The sequence below is a fragment of the Sander lucioperca genome, chromosome 8 (assembly GCF_008315115.2).
Source record: "Sander lucioperca isolate FBNREF2018 chromosome 8, SLUC_FBN_1.2, whole genome shotgun sequence".
Taxonomy (NCBI): Eukaryota; Metazoa; Chordata; class Actinopteri; order Perciformes; family Percidae; genus Sander; species Sander lucioperca.
Genome location: NC_050180.1, coordinates 18,991,618 through 19,015,370, shown reverse-complemented (window position 1 = coordinate 19,015,370; position 23,753 = coordinate 18,991,618). Strand labels below are relative to the sequence as shown.

Sequence of the window (23,753 nt, the reverse complement as noted above, 5' to 3'; positions counted from 1 at the left end):
ATTGATTCATCCTCTGCATCAGAAAAGCCTCAACATTTCTCAGGCCAAGAGCATGATCCACAGTACACAGGGTGGGCAGAAGCAGTAGAGGTTAGAAAAGCTTGTTACTCGTAGCTTTGATTCCCAGGATTTAGGGAAGTAATGCTCTTTTATCCCTCAAATAGTCAACAAAGCACTTCACCCCAACTGCTTAATTGAGTTGTTGTACTTAAGTTACACTGGGCAGCTGTATGTACTGTACTGTACTGATGCTAATCTTTAAAATAAGGTTAACAATAAAACAAACACAGGAGCTAAAAACAAACAGAAGAATGCATAAACTGTAAGATGATGTATTTTGTGTACCTGTGCATATAAAACTGGGGCTGCCTCCATGAATGAGATCATCATTGTCGGGCAGGACAAAGGGGCACCGCTGCTGCACCTCCAGACAGTACTGACCACAGGGGATTCGCTTACTGCAGTGCATCTGGGTGGTCTGGAAGTACTGAGAACACAGCCAGGGCTTATAAACCATCTGGTGGGAGACAAAGAGGTGAGGGCATGGGAGAGAGAAAAACAGGTGGAGGGGGTGCAGAGAGAGGATATTGATGAGTTAGGAAGGGTTGCATTGGATAAAACGCATGCACACATGCCCACTCTCCCATGTATGTGCATCATCCATGACCTCTACAGCTATTGATTCACACAGGACTGAGGAGATATCCTGGTGATCCTGATATCCACTGTTTAATGAATGTGGCTGTTGCTGGGCAGCCATCACTTTGTCAGTCAATATACAGTATTACCCAACCTCTTCTTCCGAACAACTGAGTATCACTGTGTACTGCAGCTACATTTTACAATTTTACAGATTGCCTTCAAATGTTCAGTAAAAACAAAAAATCTCTGTTATTTAGATTGAAAACAACAAAACTCAGAGTGAGATTCAGATTCTGTATAAAATATAAATTGTACACTGTGATCCCAGATTTAGTTGTAATTAAACTTATTATTTTTTTGTTAAAACCCATATTCATTACTAAATCACATTAGTTGTTTGTAATAATCAGCTTAAGTATGCAGTGCACAGATCATAAAAAGCAGAGATAACTAAGGAGGTTGAGTTTCTCTATGGGAGGGCCAGGCTCATTTGAACTGTTCTGCACTGAAGCGATGCAAAGGCTCATGGGAAAAAATATATCTTCTGAACGGTTTCTGTCTTAGTTAAAGTGTGTTTGTTTGGGTGTACATTTCTGTTATCTAGGTTTTAGGTATGTATGGTTGATTTAGTGTTCATGTTTATCTACATGTATTGCTGGACCATGACCGAGACCCGGGTGGGGACTGATGGGGTCTGGGGAGTGAGAAAGGGTACACTAGTCCTGGCAAACTCAATTCCTTTTAAGGATTTGGGTTATTCTGAGTCACTCACTGAACCGATCCGGGTTGTGCGAGATACTTGAGTCACTTGAGTCAGTATTAGGGGTGGGCGATACTGGGAATTTTGGTACTTTTTTGCAGACATCACATGTGGCAGTGTCCGTATCAGCTGGAGTGAATAAACTCCACACAGCGCTTCTCTTTCTTTCCGCCATCATCACAGGCTTCTCTCACTGTTCTGACTCTCCGCCTCCGGCAGAGCAGGGAGGGGGAGGGGGCAGAGAGAGAGAGAGAGAGAAAGAGAGAGAGAGAGAGAGAGAGAGAGAGAGAGAGAGAGAGAGAGAGAGAGAGAGAGTTGCGCTGTTTGCACACTGCGCACAGACTTGGAGAGACGCTGTGCTCGCATGAATTCGGAGAGAAACTGCAACAAAAGTATCGATCTCATCACGACAGTATCGATCCGATACCAATACTCATCTTGGTATCGATACTATCGATATTTAGATCGATACGCCCAGCCCTAGTCAGTATTGCTAAATTGCCAAGGAAACTCAGTTCTTCTTGCCACCTCATGCAGCTGCTCACAGGAGAGCCATTTAGTCACGGAAAATAATGCATTTTGAGCCAGACTGTTTATTTATTGTCTTAACATAGTGTAGCCTAGGCCAGCGGTCTTTAAGCCAAGGACCCCTTAACTGAAAGAGAGATGGAGTAGGGACCCCCCACTACCTATATTGTATAAAATGAAGTTGCATATTAAACTGGGCCTACAATAACGTGTAGGGCAGCCTAAAGCCTTTATACATTTTTTTGCATCAAATAATAAGCTATTAAAATATTAATTGTTGGCATGATTTTATAAATAATCTTTAATGTTACACATACATGTGGCACAGTGAATCCTTAGGATGAACTATATGTGTGAATGGCTATCTTAGTGACTACCTTACCTATCATCAGTGGGGATTTATATTTGCTAATAATATGTTGGAATTATGTTATGACATTTTCATTTTTGAAAAACCTTTCAAAAATTGACAATAATTTGGAGGCCCACCTGCAGTGACTCTGAGGACCCCCTAGGGGTTCCGGACCCCCAGTTGAAGATCTCTGGCCTAGGCAATATATAGGCTTTCAATGTAGACATAGAAACAGGAACGGAGAAATGCCCATAGTGAATACATTATTATTTTTTTTCGACTGTCTGCTCGACCTAATTGCATTTAACATATTACATTTATACACAAAACCTACAGTAGGCCTAGCTAGGCTACGTGCAGAACATTGTATGGTATTTCAGAAGTGAAAGAATGGCTTTTGTTGTGGATTTGCTTTACCCTGAGCTCGAGGAGAGACTTAACTCACTCGTTATGTAGGTAGCCAATGGGCCTGTTTCACTTGATGCAAAGGTTCGTTTTTGTGATTAAAATAAATTTAAAATATTACCCTTACATCCGTCTTCCTGTGTGCGGAAATTTGTTTATGTAGCTGTGACAATGAAACACGTGCATATTAGGCTACATGTGGCAGCGCAACAATGGAAGACGTTAAAAAGAAATTGGCCTCAGGAGATTTAAAACCACCGAAAATGAAAGAAAGTCTACTGTGTGCAAGTATTTCTACATAGTTGTCAAGGCCAATAGTGATGAACCTGTTGGTTATGTTCAATGTAGGGGTCGCGGAGTTCTTATGAAATATGACAGTAAGAGGACCGGGAATTCCGCCCTGCAGCGTCATGTGGATAGAGTTTGTAAGTCACCTGCCAGAACCTCTTGTGTGAATTTTTTGGATTATGTTCTGTTAGCTTGGGCCATTTTTGGTAGGCCTATGTTAATTTAATTTCAATTGGCTATATGATTGGGCCTCTTGTGCGCGCCTGTGTTAACGTCCACTTGTTGCCCCGTGTGCGCTGATGCGCTCATCTGTTGACATTTCCAAATGCCTTCCTACAGTTGCTTACAGTATTTCTGAATTGCTAAAACACTAAAATCCATTTGCAAAACCGAAGTTGCAAGTGTACAAACCACTTTATTGATTGAATCACACAGTTTGCACAACTTTAAACACTTCTCATGTGGTTAGACACAACTAGCAAATCGGAATCAGTCTTTGTGCAAAACTGTAAACACATTGTCATTCACAAAGCACATGTAGCATTGTGGTGCACTTCAATTCAAAATGGCACAACACAGCTCCCAAAATTGAAACACAAGCAACACACTGTTGTCATCGGTAACACACAAGCACTCAAAATTGAACACACCTGTTTCAAATCAGTAATGTGTTGTACCTAATCAGTAATCAGGATATAAAGCCATGTCAAATCCAAGTGGCATGTGTGATTTTCACAATGGAGGGCAGGAGAGAAGGAGGAAGTGGAAGTGGAAGTGGAAGTGGAAGTGGAAGTGGAAGTGGAAGGGGAAGGGAAAGGGGAAGAGGAAGAGGAAGAAGACGTGGAAGAGGAAGAGGAAGAGGACGAGGAGGACGAGGAGGAGGAGGAGGAGACAGAGGAGGAGAAAGAGACAGAGGAGGAGGAGGAAGAGACAGAGGAGGAGGAGGAAGAGACAGAGGAGAAGGAAGAGACAGAAGAGGAGGAGGAGGAGGAGGAGGAGGAGGAGTAGGAGGAGGAAGAAGAACAAGAGCCATCATTTCTAATGAAATTAGAGCAGTATCATACACCATGTTCTGGTTCATGGAATGAGTATGAGGGAAGCAGGACTACGTGTTCAACCAAATATAAGCAGGTTCTCTGTGGCCTCCATTGTCAGGACATTCAGAGAAGAGAACAGGTAGTGTACTATCATTTGTGGTCCCTCAAACTTACAGTACAGTATGTACAGTTGTGGAACGTCTCAGTAAATTACTGTAACATATCTCTAAAAATTGGGCCTTTTCTTGCAGTGATATACTTGTATAATAGTATTTTATGTATTGTACATATTTGGGGACATTTGAATGCATTAGGCCTGTCTGTACAATTCTAACAAGAGGTTTTATTTGCTAGAATTGAAAGACTGCTACATTCTGGTGGAAGGAGAGGTATGTTCTCACAACAGCAGGAGACCATTATTGTCAATGTCGGCGTGAAATACAACAGCGAGTTGAGGAAGACAATGTGAATTTTGAAGGAATCAACAGTGTGAGTCTCTCCACAATTGACCGTGTCCTGAAACGCAACCTGATAAGTCTCAAACAAGCCTAAAGAGTACCATTTGAGAGAAATTCTGAAAGGGTAAAAGAGCTACAATATCAATATGTACAAGTAAGTAATCATGTCCAGAGATTATACAGCACTATTGAGTTACTGTACATCTTTACTGTGTTGAATTTAATGCAGCACATGTATAAAGAGGCATGAAGCCTAGAATGCTATGTCATTTACGTTACTTCAAAAATTAATTTTTGTTCATTTCTATAAAGACTGTTTCAACTGGATTCCATGGAGAGGCCTCATGAGTGCATCTTCTTGGATGAAGCTGGCTTCAATCTCACCAAGAGGAGAAGGAGAGGCCGCAACATTATTGGTCAACGTGCCATTGTAGAGTTGCCAGGGCAGCGTGGTGGCAACGTGACCATATGTGCTGCCATCAGCAGCTATGGGGTTATTCACCGCCATGTGACTGTAGGGGCTTACAACACTGCCCATCTTATGACGTTTCTGTATGCTCTACAGGAAGTACTACTGAGACGTAAACAGAGAGGTGATGAGCAGGCAGAGCATCCCATGTACGTGGTAATCTGGTACAATGAACTTTCACCGTGGTCCTAGAATTCGTGAGTGGTTTGAAAATAACCCATACTCGCCCTTCCTTAATCCCATTGAAGATTTTTTTTTCTGCATGGAGGTGGAAGGTCTATGACAGAAATCCTTATCCACAGGAAAATCTCATTCAGTCAATGGATGCAGCATGTGACAACATTGGAGTGGAAGCGATTCAAGGTTGGATTCGGCATGCTAAAGGATTCTTTCCCCGTTGTTTAGCAAGGGACAGGATTGTCTGTGACGTTGATGAGGTCCTGTGGCCTGACCATATCCAGAGGCATGATGCTGAGGCAGAATGATTCCAAGACATTGCTTGCTATCGATCTGCTGCATATTTTGTTTGTGACTACATTTATGTGTGCAGGATTGTGTAATCATAATAAATATAATTTTTCCCCTGTTCTGCCCTGAGTGCAGTGTTTTGCATTTATCTCTGTAGTGTGTAATGACTGCTGTGTAGTGTTTATGCATTAGCTGGATGTGTGTGTTATCTGAAAACAGTGTTTGGTTTTGGGTAAAGATAACATAGTTCTGAAGCAATTGTTTGATATAGCAAGACAAGTCAAAGGTTTTGACAGTGTAGCTTAAGTTTGGTGATATGTGTTTAAGGTTTTGAGAAAGCGAGAGAAACATTCAAAAAATGTGTTTTAGCAATTCAGAAATACTGTAATAGAAGCGGGCTTTCTACACAAACAAACATACGTGTGTCATTAGTATGAGAAAACAATGAGATTTTAACTGTGTCGGGCTTGGGTCGGGCTCAGACATAAATATCTTACAGTTTTTTTCGATTGCTAAACGACAGTGGGCACAACTGGAGTCACATGTGCAAAACTCTAACTACAGTCTGCACAGCAGCAGTTCATGTGGACCAAACGCTAGTTCGTTTTTCATTGCTTGAACACAGTTTTCAAAACTCTACACACTTTTCCCATGACTTTAACCACAACGTGCACAACACTGTGGATCTACAGCACTTTGTTCAAATGCTAACACACTGCTGTCAAAACTGTTAACCACGCGTTCAAAACAGAATAGATTTCAGTCTGGTGCCTGTCAAACACTGCTGATTGCAATTTTAGCTGAAAGCTTAAGCAGATGTCTTGTTTTAGACTAGTTAGTGAACATATACGGTATTTATACAGAGAAAGCTCAAAGCCTTTTTTTGTGTACAAACACCAAATAAGAAGGAAACAATTATACACTGTACCGTTTTAGAGAAACAGGTAAAAGAGCAAAGATACCAATATGTCCAGGTAAGATGTCTGAGGTTATGTACACAGCTATAAAAAAAAAAGTGAAAAACACTATATCTTTACAATAGTAAAACTGCGTTCTTACTGTTTTTCAGAAGGTAATGGAGGTGAAAGCAATGGAAACACACACATCACAAAGTTTGTAATTTCTGTATTGGTGTTTGCTGCTAGTGTTTTTCCTCTCAGTGTGTTCTGAGTGACAGTGTGTGTTATCTCAGTGAGGGTTGTGCATAGTGTTTGGCTGCACTGAGCCGTTTTGAGACGTGTGTTAAGAGTTGTGTTGCTTTGAATGAGTTTTGCAGGTGATGTGAACTGTTTAGCTCAGGTGACTGTTGGTAATGCAGACTGTGGTTTGAGTTTTGCACGTGACTCCAGTTGTGCCCACTGTCATTTAGCAATAGAAAAAAAACTGTAATACAACTTGACCTGTTGTCAAGTTTCACCTTTTGTAAAAACTTAGGTTTAAGGCAATGGGTTTCCACGCAAATGTCTAGTAAAGTCAACTAATTGGGGATAACATTGTACAACAAAGTGCACATCTAAACAGTTGCCAAATTAAAAGGCAATTAAGTCCACTGGTCGGGATATCGCTATTATCCCAATATACATTTTTTCATATCATATATTAAAAATGATACCGGTATTGTGAATGATATATGGCACAACCCTAACCCCCACCACCAAAAATCATAACATATTATGATTAAAGATTAAAGATTAAAACCTGTTATAACTCGCAAATAAATGCAGGGACTAGCATTAGACATTAACCAAATATAAGCTACAGTACTGTTTTTGAAGCTATTCAGGATTTGTTTACATCAGTCATGTAAAATGGGACCACAGTATACAGTTTTTTACAGTTGCTAGGATGCATTTCTCAATACTTGGGTCACTTTTTCAAAACTCTTCACACAGTGAGCACAACAGAAGTATATGTGGGCTAAACGGTGGATCATTTATCATTGCTTTGGCACAAAATGCATTCAATGACTACATCTTTCAAATGACATGACATGTCATTCTTTTCTCACTTCAACACAACAACCGCCAAAACTCTATGTACCTACAGGCCAATTTGCACATGCTAACATACTGTTTTCAAAACTGTTAAACTTAAGTTCAAAACAATAACATAATAAAAAACTGAATAAGACAGCAATCTGTTACGTTTCTACAGTAATATTGTAATGAAATATATTTAGAATCGAAAAATGAAATGCTATGAAAACAATTGGACAATTGGACCAACCACAGCTAATTCTCATTATGGCTGAACACCTACACAGGTGTTACTCTTTCAATTTCATTACAAAAGGAGACAACCTCAGAATAGTTTTGTATTGTGACGTAACCATGGACCCAGACAGAGATGGAGAAGTGGCTGAAAGAGGAAGAAGAGTGGCTGGGAGGGGGCGAGGAATTCATATGCGTGGTGGAAGAAGAAGAGGAAGACCAAGAGCTGTAGTCTCAGATGAGATTAGAGCTACTGTAATTGATCATGTAATCAATCATGGTCTCTCAATGAGAGAGGCTGGTCAGAGAGTGCAGCCAAATCTGCAACGCTCAACAGTGGCATCTATTGTTAGAGTTTTCCGGCAAACTAACAGGTAACTTGTATTCTGCATGGCATCTGCACATTACAGAAGTAAATAGAGCAAAGCCTGCAAACCCACTTGTGTGTAATTGCTTTTGCTTTTCTGCTTAGGACTCAACGGCTACCTCAAACAGGTGGGAGACGTAGGATGTTCACTGATGTGCAGGAAACTGCCATTGTTGATATGGTCATCAGAAACAACGGCATAAAACTCACTGAGATTCGCGACAGAGTCTTGGCAGACAACGTTACTTTTGAAAATATTCACAGTGTAAGCATAACAACTATTTTTAGAGTCCTGAAAAAAACATCAGGTCAGGATGAAACAGTTGTATACTGTGCCTTTTGAGAGGAACTCTGAACATGTCAGGCAACTCAGGAACCAGATCACCAAGATCACAATACTGTAAAATACAGAACTGTTTTTGAACAAAACCAAACACACACAAAGACATACATTTTAGGTAATGTATACTACTGCAATAGCCTAACTCTTATGTTGCCTTGTGGATTTATTTTAGAGAGTCATGGAGATTGAAGGCAGGAAAACACCCCACATTTTCATCTTTGTGGATGAGGCGGGTTTCAACTTGGCCAAAACACAGCGACGAGGAAGGAATGTGATTGGGAAGAGAGCCACAGTGGATGTCCCGGGCCAGAGGGGTGCCAATATCACAATGTGCGCAGCAATATCCACTGATGGGCTGCTGTTACAAAAACCACTAATTGGGCCATACGACACTGAGCGTCTCCTTGCATTCCTGCATGATCTCTATGAAAGGGTTGTGCTAGTTGAGGAAAGGGATGCAGAGAGAAGAAATCAGCCAACATTTATAATTGTATGGGACAATGTGGCATTTCACCACTCCTGTGCAGTCACTGAGTGGTTTGCAGCCCATCCCAGAATGGTGTCACTTTTCTTCCCACCTTACTCTCCATTCCTCAATCCCATAGAGGATTTTTTTTCCTCATGGAGGTGAAAGGTTTATGACCACCATCCACATAATCAAATGTCCCTGCTGGAAGCAATGAATGCTGGATGCCTGGACATATCAGCAGAAGATTGCCAGGGATGGATCAGGCATGCCAGAAGATTCTTTCCTAGGTGTATTGCCCTAGATGTTATAAGATGTGATGTGGATGAGAACCTGTGGCCAAATGCAGAAGACCGAGTAGATTAGCATTCCTATTGTATCTGTATCAGTGGATGGTGCGTATACAAATTCTTCTATTTTGGAATTACTCAGTGCAAATAAAAGACATACAATATATTGAAGCCTACTGCATCATGTCTGATACATTCCAGTAACATATATTGCAGTGAATTCTAAACAGTAGAGAGGTGTCCTTGTTTTACATAAGAAAACATTGTATAATGATACCTGTTGTTATTGTATTTTAGGTCATTGTTTTGTGGGTGACAGAGTGTGTTTGTTGGCTGTCAACATTTGCTAGTGTTATGGGAGAAGGAGTTGATTTGAGACATGTATGAAGTGATTTGGTAGTTTTAGTGCATTTTGAATGTGAAATGAACTACTGTGCCGAGCTGAAAGTTAGTTAAGAGAACTGTGTTAAGAGTTTTGAAAAAGTGACCTAAGTATTGAAAAATGTATCCTAGCGACTGTAAAAAACTGTAATACAGTTTTTTACATTGCTAAATGACACTGGCCACAACTGAAGCCACATGTGCAAAACTCAAACTACAGTCTGTATTACCAACAGTCACCTGAGCTAAAGAGTTCACATCACCTGCAAAACTCATTCCAAGCAACACAATTCTTCACACATCAGCAGCCAAACACTATGAACAATCCTCACTGAGATAACACACACTCACTCAGAACACACTGAGAGTAAAAACACTAGCATCTAACACCACTACAGAACATACAAACTTTTAATCTTTACAGTTTGAATAATTTCAGTAACTTCACACTACTCAATAGTTTAATTAAAGAAAAGATATAGATTTTATAATATACCAATTGTTACATAAGGTAACCAAGAAGGAATGAAAATCAGCAGTTTGCTTCAATATAGTATTTTGTGTCTAGTAATTTATGAAATTACTGGAAAAAAAACTAAAGGTACATATTAGTGTGACTAAAGTTTTCTTCATCACATTGGATGTCTGCATCATCTCTAAATACAAATGAATGTGGTGTTTCCATTGCTTTCATCTCCATTATTTTCTGAAAAACAGTAAGAACACAGTTTTACTATTGTAAAGATATAGTGTTTTTCACTTGTTTTATAGCTGTGTATATAACCTCAGAGATCTTACCTGGACATGTTGGTATATTTGCTGTTTCTCTCAAATGGTACACTGTATAATTGTCTCATTCTTATTTGGTGTTTGTATACAAAAAAAAAGGCTTTCTGAGCTCTCGCTATATAAATACCGCATATGTTCACTAACTAGTCTAAAACAAGACACTGTATCTGTACTGTTTTGAATGTGTGGTTAACAGTTTTGACAGCAGTGTGTTAGCATTTGAACAAAGTGCTGTAAATCCACAGTGTTGTGCATGTTGTGGCTAAAGTGATGGGATAAGTGTGTAGAGTTTTGAAAAATGTGTTCAAGCAATGAAAAACGAACTAGAGTTTGGTCTACATGAACTGCTGCTGTGCAGACTGTAGTTAGAGTTTTGCACATGTGGCTTCAGTTGTGCCCACTATTGTTTAGCAATTGAAAAAAACTGTAATCAAAGGCAATCCAGAGAATCAAACAAAAGCAGTTTTCTTAACAACTAAGCAAGTGGGCCTTCAAAAATCAAAACACCAAATCAGATGACCTATTACTACAAAATGACAACTCTTTTAATACATTATAAACAGTAGACAACAATCAAGTTATTAATGGTATCCGATGCTGTTAGGTTTCTTTACATCAGTAATGCTTGCAAACTAACATTTATTATGTAACACAAACACTGGTGCTGTGTTAAAATAAAAATTACAAATACAAATTGCATTGTAAATTATGGTATGTACATGTTTGTGAGATTAGATCAAATATACAGTATATGGTCAGAACAGGGCCTATATTGCGTAATGTTGATGTTTGTGTATGGTAATTTGGTAATTTATTCTCACCCATTTTCTCAACTCTACAAGTGCGCAAAGTGAGGACAAATTATTTACTTACCACCTTATATTTTTTTTCTCAGGCGATAAGCTAGTCGCCTCATTGTGCAGTATTCCCACCTACAGCAATTTTCCGGTATTTCCTGTGAAACACTCCAGGGAAGACACTTGATGCGAGGCAAGCCAGCACCTGCTATGCGCCTAAAACAGTGCACCAAACCATATATTATATCACTCCCCCACAGATACTTACAGTACAGTACAGTACATTTTGCTATTGTGGTTGGATGCAAGGGTGTGTGTGTGTGTGTGTGTGTGTGTGTGTGTGTGTGTGTGCCAAAAATATTTTTGGTGTTCCTTCTTATGGCCACACTGAGATGTCATTTTGTTTTCTGAAATGTATCATATCATTATGTAATTGTGCAAATATTGCTTCAACACAACATAATAATTGCTTGGTTGAATCATCTGTCATGCTTATTGTGTACTGAGAGGCATATACAATATGCATGACTGAACGTTCACATACGGACATTCTGCACACATGCACAGATACTGTACAGTAAATTGCTTTGCGCTAACAATTAGATTTCCAGTTAAAGATAAGGTTGCTTCCTAAGGACACCGCCCCACCACACACACACACACACACACACACACACACACACACACACACACACACACACACACACACACACACACACACACACACACACTCTCCCCTTCTCTCTAATCTATCACTGTGTGAATGTCACAAACGAAAATGACCTAATATCACATCTTTTACATACAGCATTAGATACATATTTCTACATTATTAACTAACGGTGTATGTGTGTGTGTAAGTGTCCGTGTATGTGTGAGAGTTGACACGGTTGACTTTTGCATTTTGCTTGTGCTACACATTTTCCACCTCATGTCCTCCTGTTCCAAGTGTTTGGACAACTTCTCATCCTGTAGCTGTCAGCATGGGGGAAATAAAGACAAACTGGGCGTAATTCAGCAGCATATCACATTGCACTAACAATGTCACTGGCAATGAGTGTCAAGTAGTGTCTTTTTTGTTTTCCCCCACTCAGCAGCATCTCAGAAACAATGTTAAAGTCAAGGTCTGTCTGTTTGCACTGAGGCTCACAGACATAAATCAAATAGCTCAATAATCAATAATATCAGTCCATCATGAAGCCTATAAACTCCACCTCACTGCCTACATAGACGCCCTCATTATTGCCAAGTCTGCCTACCTCTCCACCATCCTCACCGACTCCTGCCAAAACCCCAGAACCCTCTTCTCTGCAGTGAACAACCTCCTCAAGCCTCGGACCAACACCCTCCCTACCTCTACTCCAGATCTCTGCAACTCATTCTTCCACTTTTTTGCTGACAAAATAAACATCATTTATCAATCTCTATCCTCTGTATCTGACCTCCCCGTATCTACTCCATCACCTACCACAGCCCCTCTTCTCCCCATCTCTCCTGACCTCCCAACCCCTCCTCCACACTGCCTCCTCTCCCAGTTTGACCCGGTCACCCCTCCTGAAATCTCCAAAGTCATCAGCTCTTCCAAACCCACTACCTGCTCCCTTGACCCCCTCCCTACTCTCCTCCTGAAGTCCTGCCTCCCCATCCTATGCCCCTACCTCACTAACCTCTTCAACTCCTCACTGTCCCTTGGAACTGTCCCCTCTGCCTTCAAAACTGCTGCTGTCACCCCTATCCTAAAAGAACCTGGTCTGGATCCCTCCTCCCTCAACAACTACCACCCAATATCCAACCTCCCCTTTCTGTCTAACACCCTGGAACGTATTGTCGCCTCACAACTCCAAACCCATCTTCATGCCAATAACCAATTCAAACTCCTCCAATTTGGTTTTCGCCCCCTCAACAGCACAGAAACCACTCTCCTCAAAGTCCTCAACGACCTTATCAACTCTGCTGACACCGGTTCCCTCAACATCCTTATCCTCCTCGACCTGAGTGCAGCCTTCGATACCGTGAGCCATAACATCCTGCTCACCAGACTCAAAGACCTCGGTATCAAAGGTACTGCACTCAGCTGGCTCCGTTCCTACCTTTCCAACAGATCCCACTTAATCTCTCTCCATAACCACACCTCTGCCACAGCCACAGTCACTCAAGGTGTTCCCCAAGGCTCCGTACTTGGCCCCCTCCTTTTCATCATCTACATCCTCCCCCTTGGTCAGATACTTTGCCACTTCAACCTAGACTTCCACTGTTACGCCGATGACACCCAGATCTACCTCAGCACCAAATCCCCCCACAATCCTCCCCTCTCCCACATCAACTCCTTATCAGCTATTAAAACCTGGATGCAACACAACTTCCTCAAACTCAACAGCGATAAAACAGAATTCTTCCTCATAGGCTCCAAATCCACACTCAGCAAAATCAATAACCCCACTCTCACCATCGACGGCACCATTGTCTTCCCATCTCCCTAGTCCCACAACCTTGACGTGATCTTTGATTCCACCTCTCCCTTGAGCCCCACATCCGCCATGTCATTAAAACCTCCTTCTTTCACCTCTGCAACATCGCCAAAATCAGACCCTCTCTTACACCCCCCGCTGCTGAAAGACTCATTTACGCCTTCATCTCCTCCCAACTGGACTACTGCAACTCACTTCTCCTTGGAATCAGCTCTACCAACATCAACCGACTCCAACTGGTCCAGAACGCAGCCGCCCGACTCATCACCCGCACCAAATCCTGGCACCACATCACTCCAGTCCTAAAACAACTCCACTGGCTTCCCATCTCCCACCGGATCACCTACAAAATCCTGGTCCTCACCTACTCTCCCCCTACCAACCCTCACGGTCCCTCAGATCCACCTCAGCCGGTCTCCTCTCCATCCACAAGTCTAACCTCCACAGTTTTGGGGACAGAGCCTTCTCCAGGGCAGCTCCCAGGCTCTGGAACTCCCTCCCTTAAAAGTCCCTCTGAGTCCCTCACCATCTTCCAGTCCCGCCTCAAGACCCATCTCTTCACCTCTGCCTATCCGTAGCCCACGCCCCCTCTTTTTTCATCTGTGTCTGAATCTTGTTTTGTTTTGTTTTGTTTTGTTCTGCTTCGGGTTTTTTTGTTTTGTACCCTGCCCTGTAAAGCGACTTTGAGTCCATGAAAAGCACTATACAAATTCAATTTATTATTATTATTATATCACAACTGAAGAAATTATCTTTAAACAGTGCATAAATCAGCCCCTTAGCTTTGACTTGAGCCTAGCATTTTTGTATTGTTTCACATTTCATTACATTAGAACTCAAGACAGTATTTAGTAATGCTTATTTACAAGAACAAAAAAGATCAGTAGGTTAGATCTAGCTGACACCTAGCGACTAGAACAAAAAAGGGCAAGCGTGCCCTGTAAGCCTGCCGGTCAGCTGGACATCTGTCTGAAGTGCAACAGATGTGGTGTAGAAATCACATCTCTCTTGGGCCCTTTGCTACACAGTCATGTCCTTTTGCACTCAGTCCCACTTAGTGAAGCCCACTGCTGCTGCTGCATACGAGATCTCCACTCCCTCAACCATCCGTCTACAGTAGACCCATGACAAGTAATTTATAATCCTGCTGTCAAATCCCAGAGAGGGAGAAGGAGACAGCAAGTGATAGAGATAGGTAGAGGAGTGGCGTGATAGAGATAGTGGTAGGATGGACTCTTTCTCTCCTTTATATAACTTTTTCCAATCTGGTGTGTTCTCTCAACACCCTTGGGGAGAGAATAAAATACTGTCTTTTCCTCAATCACTGACTCAGTGAGTTAGAGGTCAGCCAGCTGGCTCTCAAATTTTATATTCTTTTTCTATCACCTTTCACTTCCTTTTACATCTCCCATTCGCTTTTGCTGTCTGAACTCCTGTCACTGTGTCATCTTTCCCATTGAGTGCCACAGCGACACAGTCGCACAATACAGGCCTCACAGTTTAATTTGCGCGTTCACTGTAAATTCTCAGATAGAAGCACACATGAAAAACCTACATGATGTATTTTCCAACAATGGCGGCAAACTAGAATGCACTACACAGGATCGCAACATTAATTCATTACTTCAGTATAGTATGTAATATGTATGTCAATTTTACCATTCTTTAAATTTAGGATAATTACAGACCACATCAGTACACCAACATAGTCGTACTATACTTACTGCTCCGTTGCATTGACTTTCTCTTTTTAACAGAACTATTCCTTCACTAATTATTTACAATTGCTTCTACTTTAATGTTTTTTTCCCCATCCTTTCCATACATTTGGGGCTGGTGGAAAATGTACATTGCTTTGGATAAAAGCGTCTGTCAAATGAAGGTATATAAATGTAATGCATGTAAATGAATAGATGCAGTGTACAAGAATATCCTCATGGAGATAAAGAACAAATGTATTACAGTAACTTGCTTGGACAATAGGTTGAACATTCTCCAAGTACCTTAGTTGATCACAAACCTCAATTTCTACAGCAACTGCGTTAGTTTAGTTGCAATCTCTTTGCACAATGGAGAGGCGGCATTACAGTAATGCAATTAAAGTCAATGTAAAGAAGACAGTGGAGATAAACTCATACAAATGTGTTCTAGGCAACAACTTCAGTGAATATTTGTGGTCGTCTGAGTTGTATGATTCAATTAGCATACAGAGACCACGGACTGTATTAAGAGAGGTTTTTGATGAAATGTGTCTATCTGCTCAGTGCAATCACACACAGAGTTGGTGCTTGTTGAAACAGAAGAAGTCACTCTGTAAACCTGTGCATTGCTTGTGGCTGGAAGAATAAAAACACTCAGAGCAAAGCTGAAAATTTGAAATTTGAAAAAGAGACAATTGAAAATATTAGGCTGAAACCACAATCCAATCTGCAGCTCTACTGTACAATATATTGCAAATCATTTTTGTATCGCAAAATATAATGCCACAATATTTATTTACACCCCACTCCCCTCACTGCTCTCCACTAGTTAGCTTGCCTGTAGGTTATCTGCGGAGTTGAGACTCAGCTGTCTCCTAGATTGGATTATTTCATAACGATTAGGCTAATAAGGTTGTAATTGATGGAAGGCCTTACCCTGCCCTGTGGTATTGGTTTTAAGTGGCCCCGGATGGCCCTGCTTTGTCAGTGCCTCGTCTGCAATGTTTTATCTGTACTGGTGGTTGTGGCCAATCTGCTGACAGGGGCTGAGGGCACTGGTAGCAACACACCAGCTTACTGCATCTCATTCCTCTTCAACATGCAGTTCAATACAGTAGTGCTACAGAGAGGCACAGACACACATAAACACATGCAGAGTCTCATGAGCTGCCATGTCAATTACAACTAACAAAGCCATTCACTGCTTCACTGCATTCAAGCTATCCTCTTTTCTTTTATCCTCTTTTCTGCTCTGCTTATTTAAATGATCCTCAGCTTAAATAATGGACCAGGAGAAGTGTACAGCCTGGTATTAGCATACTTGTAAGTTGTGACAAACTAGGATATAGGAGTAAAATAACAGAACGGAAATTATGAAAAATGTGTGAATTCAGATTAAGCCTCATTTTCTATGCTTTTTACAAATTCTGTTTTGGTTTTCTGATTTTTACACTGGTTCATACTGATCACGCAGATGTCACCCAAATGTTGTCTCCACAAACCAAATGCTGTTAGGTCTCCTGCTACAAAAAGTAGCCCACTGCAAGATGGGGGCTGAAGGGTCAAATCGCAAAGGTTACACCAAATATAATCTGAAAAACACACATATGTAAACAAACGAGTGTGCATGGCTAAACACACCGGTAAGTCAATGAATGCAATGAAGCATAAAATCAAACACAAAGAAAAAACAAACCATGTTCTCTGCAAGGAAAGTGTATGTATAATCAATTGCATATCAGTGCATAACTAGCCTGCGTGTGTATGTGCATTTCTTTTTTTATGTACAGCAAAAACATGCTGAATAGTCTGGGGCGCAAGCACGTGGCAAGCATGCAAACAGTGTTAACAGCAGTTATATAGAGAAAATGTAACATAGCTAATGATCTAAACAACAAGACAGACTGAAATAAAGGTGGTTCAAGGAGCGAGGCTGAAGCCACAACACAGTTCATTGATTGAAAGAGAAGTGGTGCAGAAAGCACTCATGCAACTCACCATTTCGATTACATTCGCAAACACATGTGACTACAACAGCTAAACACACCTCATATCTTTTAATATGGGCTGTTCATTTGGCAAACAAAAGCCATGCTAATGTATTTACCACAAGCCAAGGACATAAAGTATTATGCTGAGTGAGTTTATTAAAAGGAGAACATCCAAACAAACAGGGAAACTTAAAAAAAAAATAGAAAATAGAATAACCTCAGACTACAGACAGCACCACATTCACCAGACTGTTATGCTGAGACATTTGACAGGGCATGTTTCAATGTAGTGGGGTTCTCAGTGAAAAGCAGAAAATACAACAAGCATTATGAGTGCTGAATCGCAAAATAGCAGCAGAACAGGGATACATGAAAAATGAATGAATGAAAGATACGGTCATGGCAGTGTGTGAATTAATAATGAAAGAATGAATTTCCTCCATGCAGGAAGTGTTCACTGGTTACAAGAGTGTGTCAGGTGGAGCAGGTGTGAGCCTCCGAGACGATTTGTTTCAGGTCCTACTATCAGGATGTCATTCTGTCTGAACCAGTTAATAAAGCTATCACTTACTATGGCTCCCATCAGACACACATGTATAAACATGAACTGTGTGAGTGAAATTTCACTCTAATTCTATTAAGGTGATGATTGTACAATACAATGTTATAAAAGAGAAAAAGTTGCAGTGGTTATGACGTCCAGTGTTGTGCATTATGTAAAAGTGAACTGAACGATTCAGTTTGCGACTTCTGAACTTGAACCTATAATGCTCACGCCGGTGTCATGTCGAAGACGGTTTACTCGTCAATCTTTGTTTCCCCATACCTAAATTTGAGCCAAACTTTAACTACTTAGGGGGCGCTATGCATAGTTTTAACAGGAGGGGAAACACTATTTGACAATGGAAAAGACATCTACACAACACCTGTTAGGGTTAGGGTTGAAACAAATAAATTTAAAAAAATGGTCGAACCAGACTGAACCTCAACCACATCAGCAACAAATTTGAAACGACACATCGAGTAGAAGCATCTGACCAAACTCGGAGCAGCTTATTTAAAAAAAACAACAACAAAAAAAAACGGAAGAAATAAACGTGAACTTTGAATTTGTTCAAAATCGAAATGAACTATGAACGTGAACTAGTTCATTTCAATCAGTGTGAACTGAACTTTGAGCTAACTCTTGTTAAGTGTGAACTTGCTCTACACTGATGACATCGTAATTTGGGCCTTATTCACAACTGAACTCCCTTTTGGATTCCCAGAAAATGTTGTACAGATATTCGTGGTTCACAGAGAATTTTGCTGATCTTCAGTCTTTTCCTCTAACACCACAAGCAGGTTGACATAAAGTTAAGCAAAAGCTTAATCAGGAAAACTGTATTTGGTGGTCCTGGTACCCCGCACAAACATTTTGTGGTCCTGGTACCCCGCACAAACATTTTGTGGTCCTGGTACCCCGCACAAACATTTTGTGGTCCTGGTACCCCGCACAAACATTTTGTGGTCCTGGTAGTCTAAGCCCTAAAACTCCTTTATGAGAATACAAAGAGCAGAGAGAGTGTTAGAAGGTACAACGATGAAAAATTATGGATGTGAGGATGGAGATAGATGAAGAAGGAGGACATTTTCTGCAGGGAGCACATCCATATGCACAAAACATTTGCCCTAAAACTCATTTCTTTCTCTTTACGGAACTGCTATCTCTCCTGCTGCTATACATGTCCCCCCCCCCACACACACACACACACACACCACCCCACCTCACTGCCCCATTGTCTCCCTCTGCAGTGTACTGCAGCAGTTGGATGAAAAATGGCTTGGAAGGGGGGTGGCGCAAGGTTGCCAGCAGAGACATACCAGATATACACACTCACCTTCAGACACATACTGTGCTCTCTTTTGTTTGTGTGTTGTTTATTTAGCTTGCTCTTTTTCTGTCTCTTGTACAGGTAAAGCATGTAGAACAGAGAGCAAGAGTTAGAGACAGACAAGCATGGGCATTGGTGTCTTTACAGGTCGTCATTACAGTATTACTCTCCTACTGTTGTCAGTAGCTTGTTATCAGAAGACTTTCTGGCAGCCACGCCAGCCATGTCTGGCCCTGCGGATTAGATCACTTGTAATTAAGCCCATGTCATAAATTGGTCAGTTGAATAACTTTTTGTTTTGAAGGTACAGTATATAATAAATCAAATGGCACAGTACAAACATGTGCATCCATACACACAAAACATTTCCTTTAGTAACTCCCGTTTTATTGACATCTTCATTCAAAGAAAATCATTCCATCCATGTTTGTCTGGCACAGGCATAAAAGATAAATTCAGAGAGGAAGGATGCAGGAATCTTCAAAAGGTGTCACTAAAGTTAATCTCTGCTTCAGTAAATAATACTTAGATATTTTTTTGTACTGTTTAAGACTATACTGTCAACCCATTTCAACAAGATTGTTGCTTTCTGTAAAGAAAGGTCATGCAGTAACTGTATGTCGATGTCCTATTTGTGTTCCAGTTGTTTCTGCTTAACTCAGTAAATCCTCTACTTTGTTGCTACATGTGATGTGACATCTAATTCATTAGCTACATGTTTAAGATTACATCATAGCATCACTTATACAAAAGTTTAAAAAAAATTACAATTCTGAAAATATTTTGCCATAAAAAGATATTGTAATAATTATGTTCACTTCGGCTAACAAAGTTCAAACATGGGTTTAATTTCATCATTTTGTAGCCAGAGTTGCTACTGTATGCCGCATTCAAGTGTAAGTGGGACAGTTCAATTACTGCAGTTTTATTTGAGAAACGACATTTCCTTCTCTTCCCTATTGTCTTTATTCCAACTCACTATTACTAATGACCTTTAAAAGTCACCCTCTGTTACCCTCTAACCCAGTGTCCCAAATCATTTTTAGGCTAATAAAATATAATACCATTATATGGACAAAAATACATTTTATAATAAATAATAATAAACCAACATCATACATATATTTCATTTGTTTTCTATAGCATTTAATGTCTGCATGACAACCGTGTAATGACCTCTCTCTTTATACTAAATGGTTTTGCCCTACATTTTTTAGAGGCTCCAAAGTTTATAAACAATATCAGTCAATATGTTAATGGTAGTCCCAGAATTAGAAGAGTACATTTAGTTTTACATGAATACAAATAAGGTGCTGTGAACATGAAGCCTGGAACATGTAAGATACAGAAACAAATATTGATGTCTGTGAACATTCTTACTGCTCATGCAAGTAAATGCACACACATACATGCACAATCTCTTGGAACGCAGCAGAAAACCAGCTCTATCACATGTTTAATTATCAAATGAGCAGCTACCAGAGCTGAGGAGGTATTGATAATGGAAGTCTTGTCTGGGCAGGTCCAGCCACAGTCAGTTGTGAACCCAAGACTAGCTGCTAAAGTACATCACACACAGACACACACACACACACACACACACACACACACACACACACACACACACACACACACACACACACACACACACACACACACACACACACACACACACACACACACACACACACACACACACACACACACACACACATCCTGTGTAGAGAGGTTTGACTCTTATGAACCTAATTAACTCTGAACCTCTCAAGCCTGCTGTAAATAAATTAACAGTTTATTCGCTAATTCTGTACAATTAAATACAAAGCTATAGTTCTACTTTCTTTATATCCTCATTCTTATTCTAGTAAATGTGTTTGTATGATATCATCAAAACAGAGTAGTTGAGGTAAAAATGGCTTACACATTTGGAGAAACACTGGACTACCCATGTGTCCTCAGACTTGGTTGGAGGTCACAAAACTCGATAAATTATAGTAATACACTGACTCTGTAAATAGCTACCAAATGAAATGGTGAATTGAATATAATGTCAAAAATCAAATTACATGTGATTACATAAATTAGATACTGAAGTGTTAGAACCAATTTCCCAAATTGCATGATTTCACAGTGATCAGATGAAATTGTCAACAAATCAGATCAGCCTGTCATTTATTCATCAACAAGAAATTTTAACAAGTTGATTTATTGCAATTTTACTTGCCACAGATTTTTTTAAGTCATTGCTGCACATACAACTGCTTTTAACACATCATTTGATTAAATATCAGTTTAACTGTGTGTCATTCAAGGTGACATCTTACCGCCCATCAATGTAAAGTATATATGGACATATGTTGCCATTGAACATGTCATCCCCAGTGGGATTGTGCACATGCAAATTTACATGTGTACTTGCATGGGGCATAACACATTTTGATGGTCTCTAACAGAACCTATGGAATCAATGAAAAGTCTCTTGAAATTGTTGGCATCTTCATTGTTACGAATTACATGACAAACCATCTGGACAAACAAATGAGGTGCAATGCATTTGGGATTGCATTAAATAATGTTACTTTAAAAGCAGTCTCTAATTAAAGGTTGCTGTGATAGCAAAAATTAAATTAACCACTAATGCACAATATCATTTGATAGCTATCGATTATACCTCTCAAATCAGATTACAGGCTACTATGGTGAACAGTCTATATATTGTTTGTTTCAAACCTAGAGACTTATTTACACTGGTTATAACAAACTTACTATTTCAACCCAAACCATGATCATTTCCTAAAACTAACCAAATGTTTTTGCTTGGATTCACAACATAACCACATGTGACGTTAACTTGAAGATGCTACAACAATGTGGCACACTAACCACCAAAATATAAAGGAAGAGGTTGAGACAGGTGGAGGCAAAATGCATTATGGCAGTCAATAATGCGGCTCAGGTCAAAGCTGTCTCTTTCATTGCTCATAACTCCTGTGATCAATCCATTACAACAGCTGTGGAAAACAATAGTAAAGTATCAGAACTGCCAGATGTAAAGTGCTGGGATGAAGTTGGGATAAATCCTGACATCCAGTGTGTTTCTCACAGCTATTTACACCCAGGCCCCACCCACTGGCTGTTTGTAGAGAATAAGGGAGGTCATTGCGGTGGATGAATGGGTCAAACACAGGACTTTCACTTAGGAGACTGGGGTTTGCATCCCATGAACAACCTTTTTTTACATTAAGCTGACTTGTTATTTTCCGAGATTCGCAACTTCTTTTATGTTCAATTATCATTTTCTTCTTTAGCTTGTGGAGTGAAACAGCGCCCCTCTGCCACTGCGTGTGTGGAGCAGTCCTGTCTGTGCTTTGTCGTGGTTAGTAAAATTCTACGAACGCTCAAAGGAGGCCAGCGTTTTCTGGCATCCCCAAGAGAAAAAGTAAACATTTTCAGCCAATCAGATTGAGGCTAGGTTTGACCGAGCCTGACATTGAATGGTCAATTAAAAACAGGGAGGCCAGGTTGAACCTGGCTTCTCACCAAACACATGCCTCAGACCAGATGCATAACTATGATAACTACACGTACGTGGTGGTGCCAGCCGGCGTAAGCTAACAGTAAGTTATAGCGGCAAGATTACACAATGTATGGTGATCTTGAGTTTTTTGTGAAAAATGACTTCACTGAACTTGCTTTTGAGCTGCAATGAAAATTAAACACAACGGTAGGCCTACACCGAAGGGGACTTAGGTTTTGACGCATTGCATTTCTGACTTTGTTTGCACAAGAGCACTCAGCGACAAACACAAATCAACAGAGAACCCTGTTATGAAACATTATCAAACAAGTGTAGGCTCTGTTGTAAGGCTAGCGTTGCTCAGTTAGCACAATGACAGCACGTTAGAAAGCACTGCCGAAATGATGTGTAATAAATAGAGTAACATAGTGTTAGCCACGATGCTAACGGCATTGATAACCAAACCACACGGTGCTACTATTACTACTAGTACTTCTATTTTAGTGGTTTATAAGCAACCTGTTTCTTGCACATGTCCCGTTAATGAGAATACAGATGTTAATATATGAAGTCGATGCGGATTCTGGCAGCTGGGTTAACATTACCTGTCTACATGAAGCTCCCAGCTGAGGTCCTATAAAGTTAACGTTAAGCCACGACTCAGTAAGGAAACAAGAACGAGCAAATTAATGACAGCAGAAGCATTTTGACTTGGTGGATGTCAATTTTAAATTCACGTTAAAACAGTACTACTAACGTTACTCAATCTTTCTACCGTAAAGTTAGCTCTGTGCCCTAAGATATGACAATGTCTTGTGTTGACTTCTTTATTGACTGACAACTTAATTTTTATGTGGTGCTGGTGCATAAAAATGACAAATAAAGGAATCTTGAATCTTGTGTTACTCACTCCCGCTAACTTTATTGTTCATCAGAAGTAACGTGACAAAAGCATTTCATTTTGACATGCGGGTAGGTGTGAGAAGGGCGAGATTTGCTAACGCTGGCCAACACATTTATAAAAAAAATACACATTTGAACAGTAATTTCAGCATTTGATTAGTTTTGATTGTTTTGTGATACCCTTCGACTTACATTAGACTTCAGGAATTCGTTTCAACAGTCATTACGTAACCATAAAGGCTATGTGATC

At 40.3% G+C, this 23,753-nt stretch overlaps 1 protein-coding gene and 2 long non-coding RNA genes across 3 annotated transcripts in view; 1 reads left to right on the top strand and 2 right to left on the bottom strand.

Annotated features, from left to right (window-relative positions):
• The window catches only part of LOC116046951 (transmembrane protein FAM155A), a 111,927-nt gene that overhangs the window by 7,599 nt on the left and 80,575 nt on the right, over positions 1-23,753 (bottom strand). Inside the window, exon 2 of the mRNA XM_031295425.2 lies at positions 346-517. Coding sequence (XP_031151285.1) covers positions 346-517 — 172 coding nt within the window. The remainder of the gene's footprint in view (positions 1-345; positions 518-23,753) is intronic.
• On the top strand, positions 5,555-14,250 carry LOC118495594. Its single transcript, XR_004898066.1, has 3 exons — positions 5,555-5,565; positions 12,170-12,174; positions 14,197-14,250. It is a non-coding gene; the product is annotated as an uncharacterized LOC118495594 (long non-coding RNA).
• LOC116047113 lies at positions 12,332-14,007 on the bottom strand. The gene is made up of 3 exons (XR_004104328.2): positions 13,924-14,007; positions 12,658-12,660; positions 12,332-12,487 (listed from the first exon to the last, which is right to left on the bottom strand). It is a non-coding gene; the product is annotated as an uncharacterized LOC116047113 (long non-coding RNA).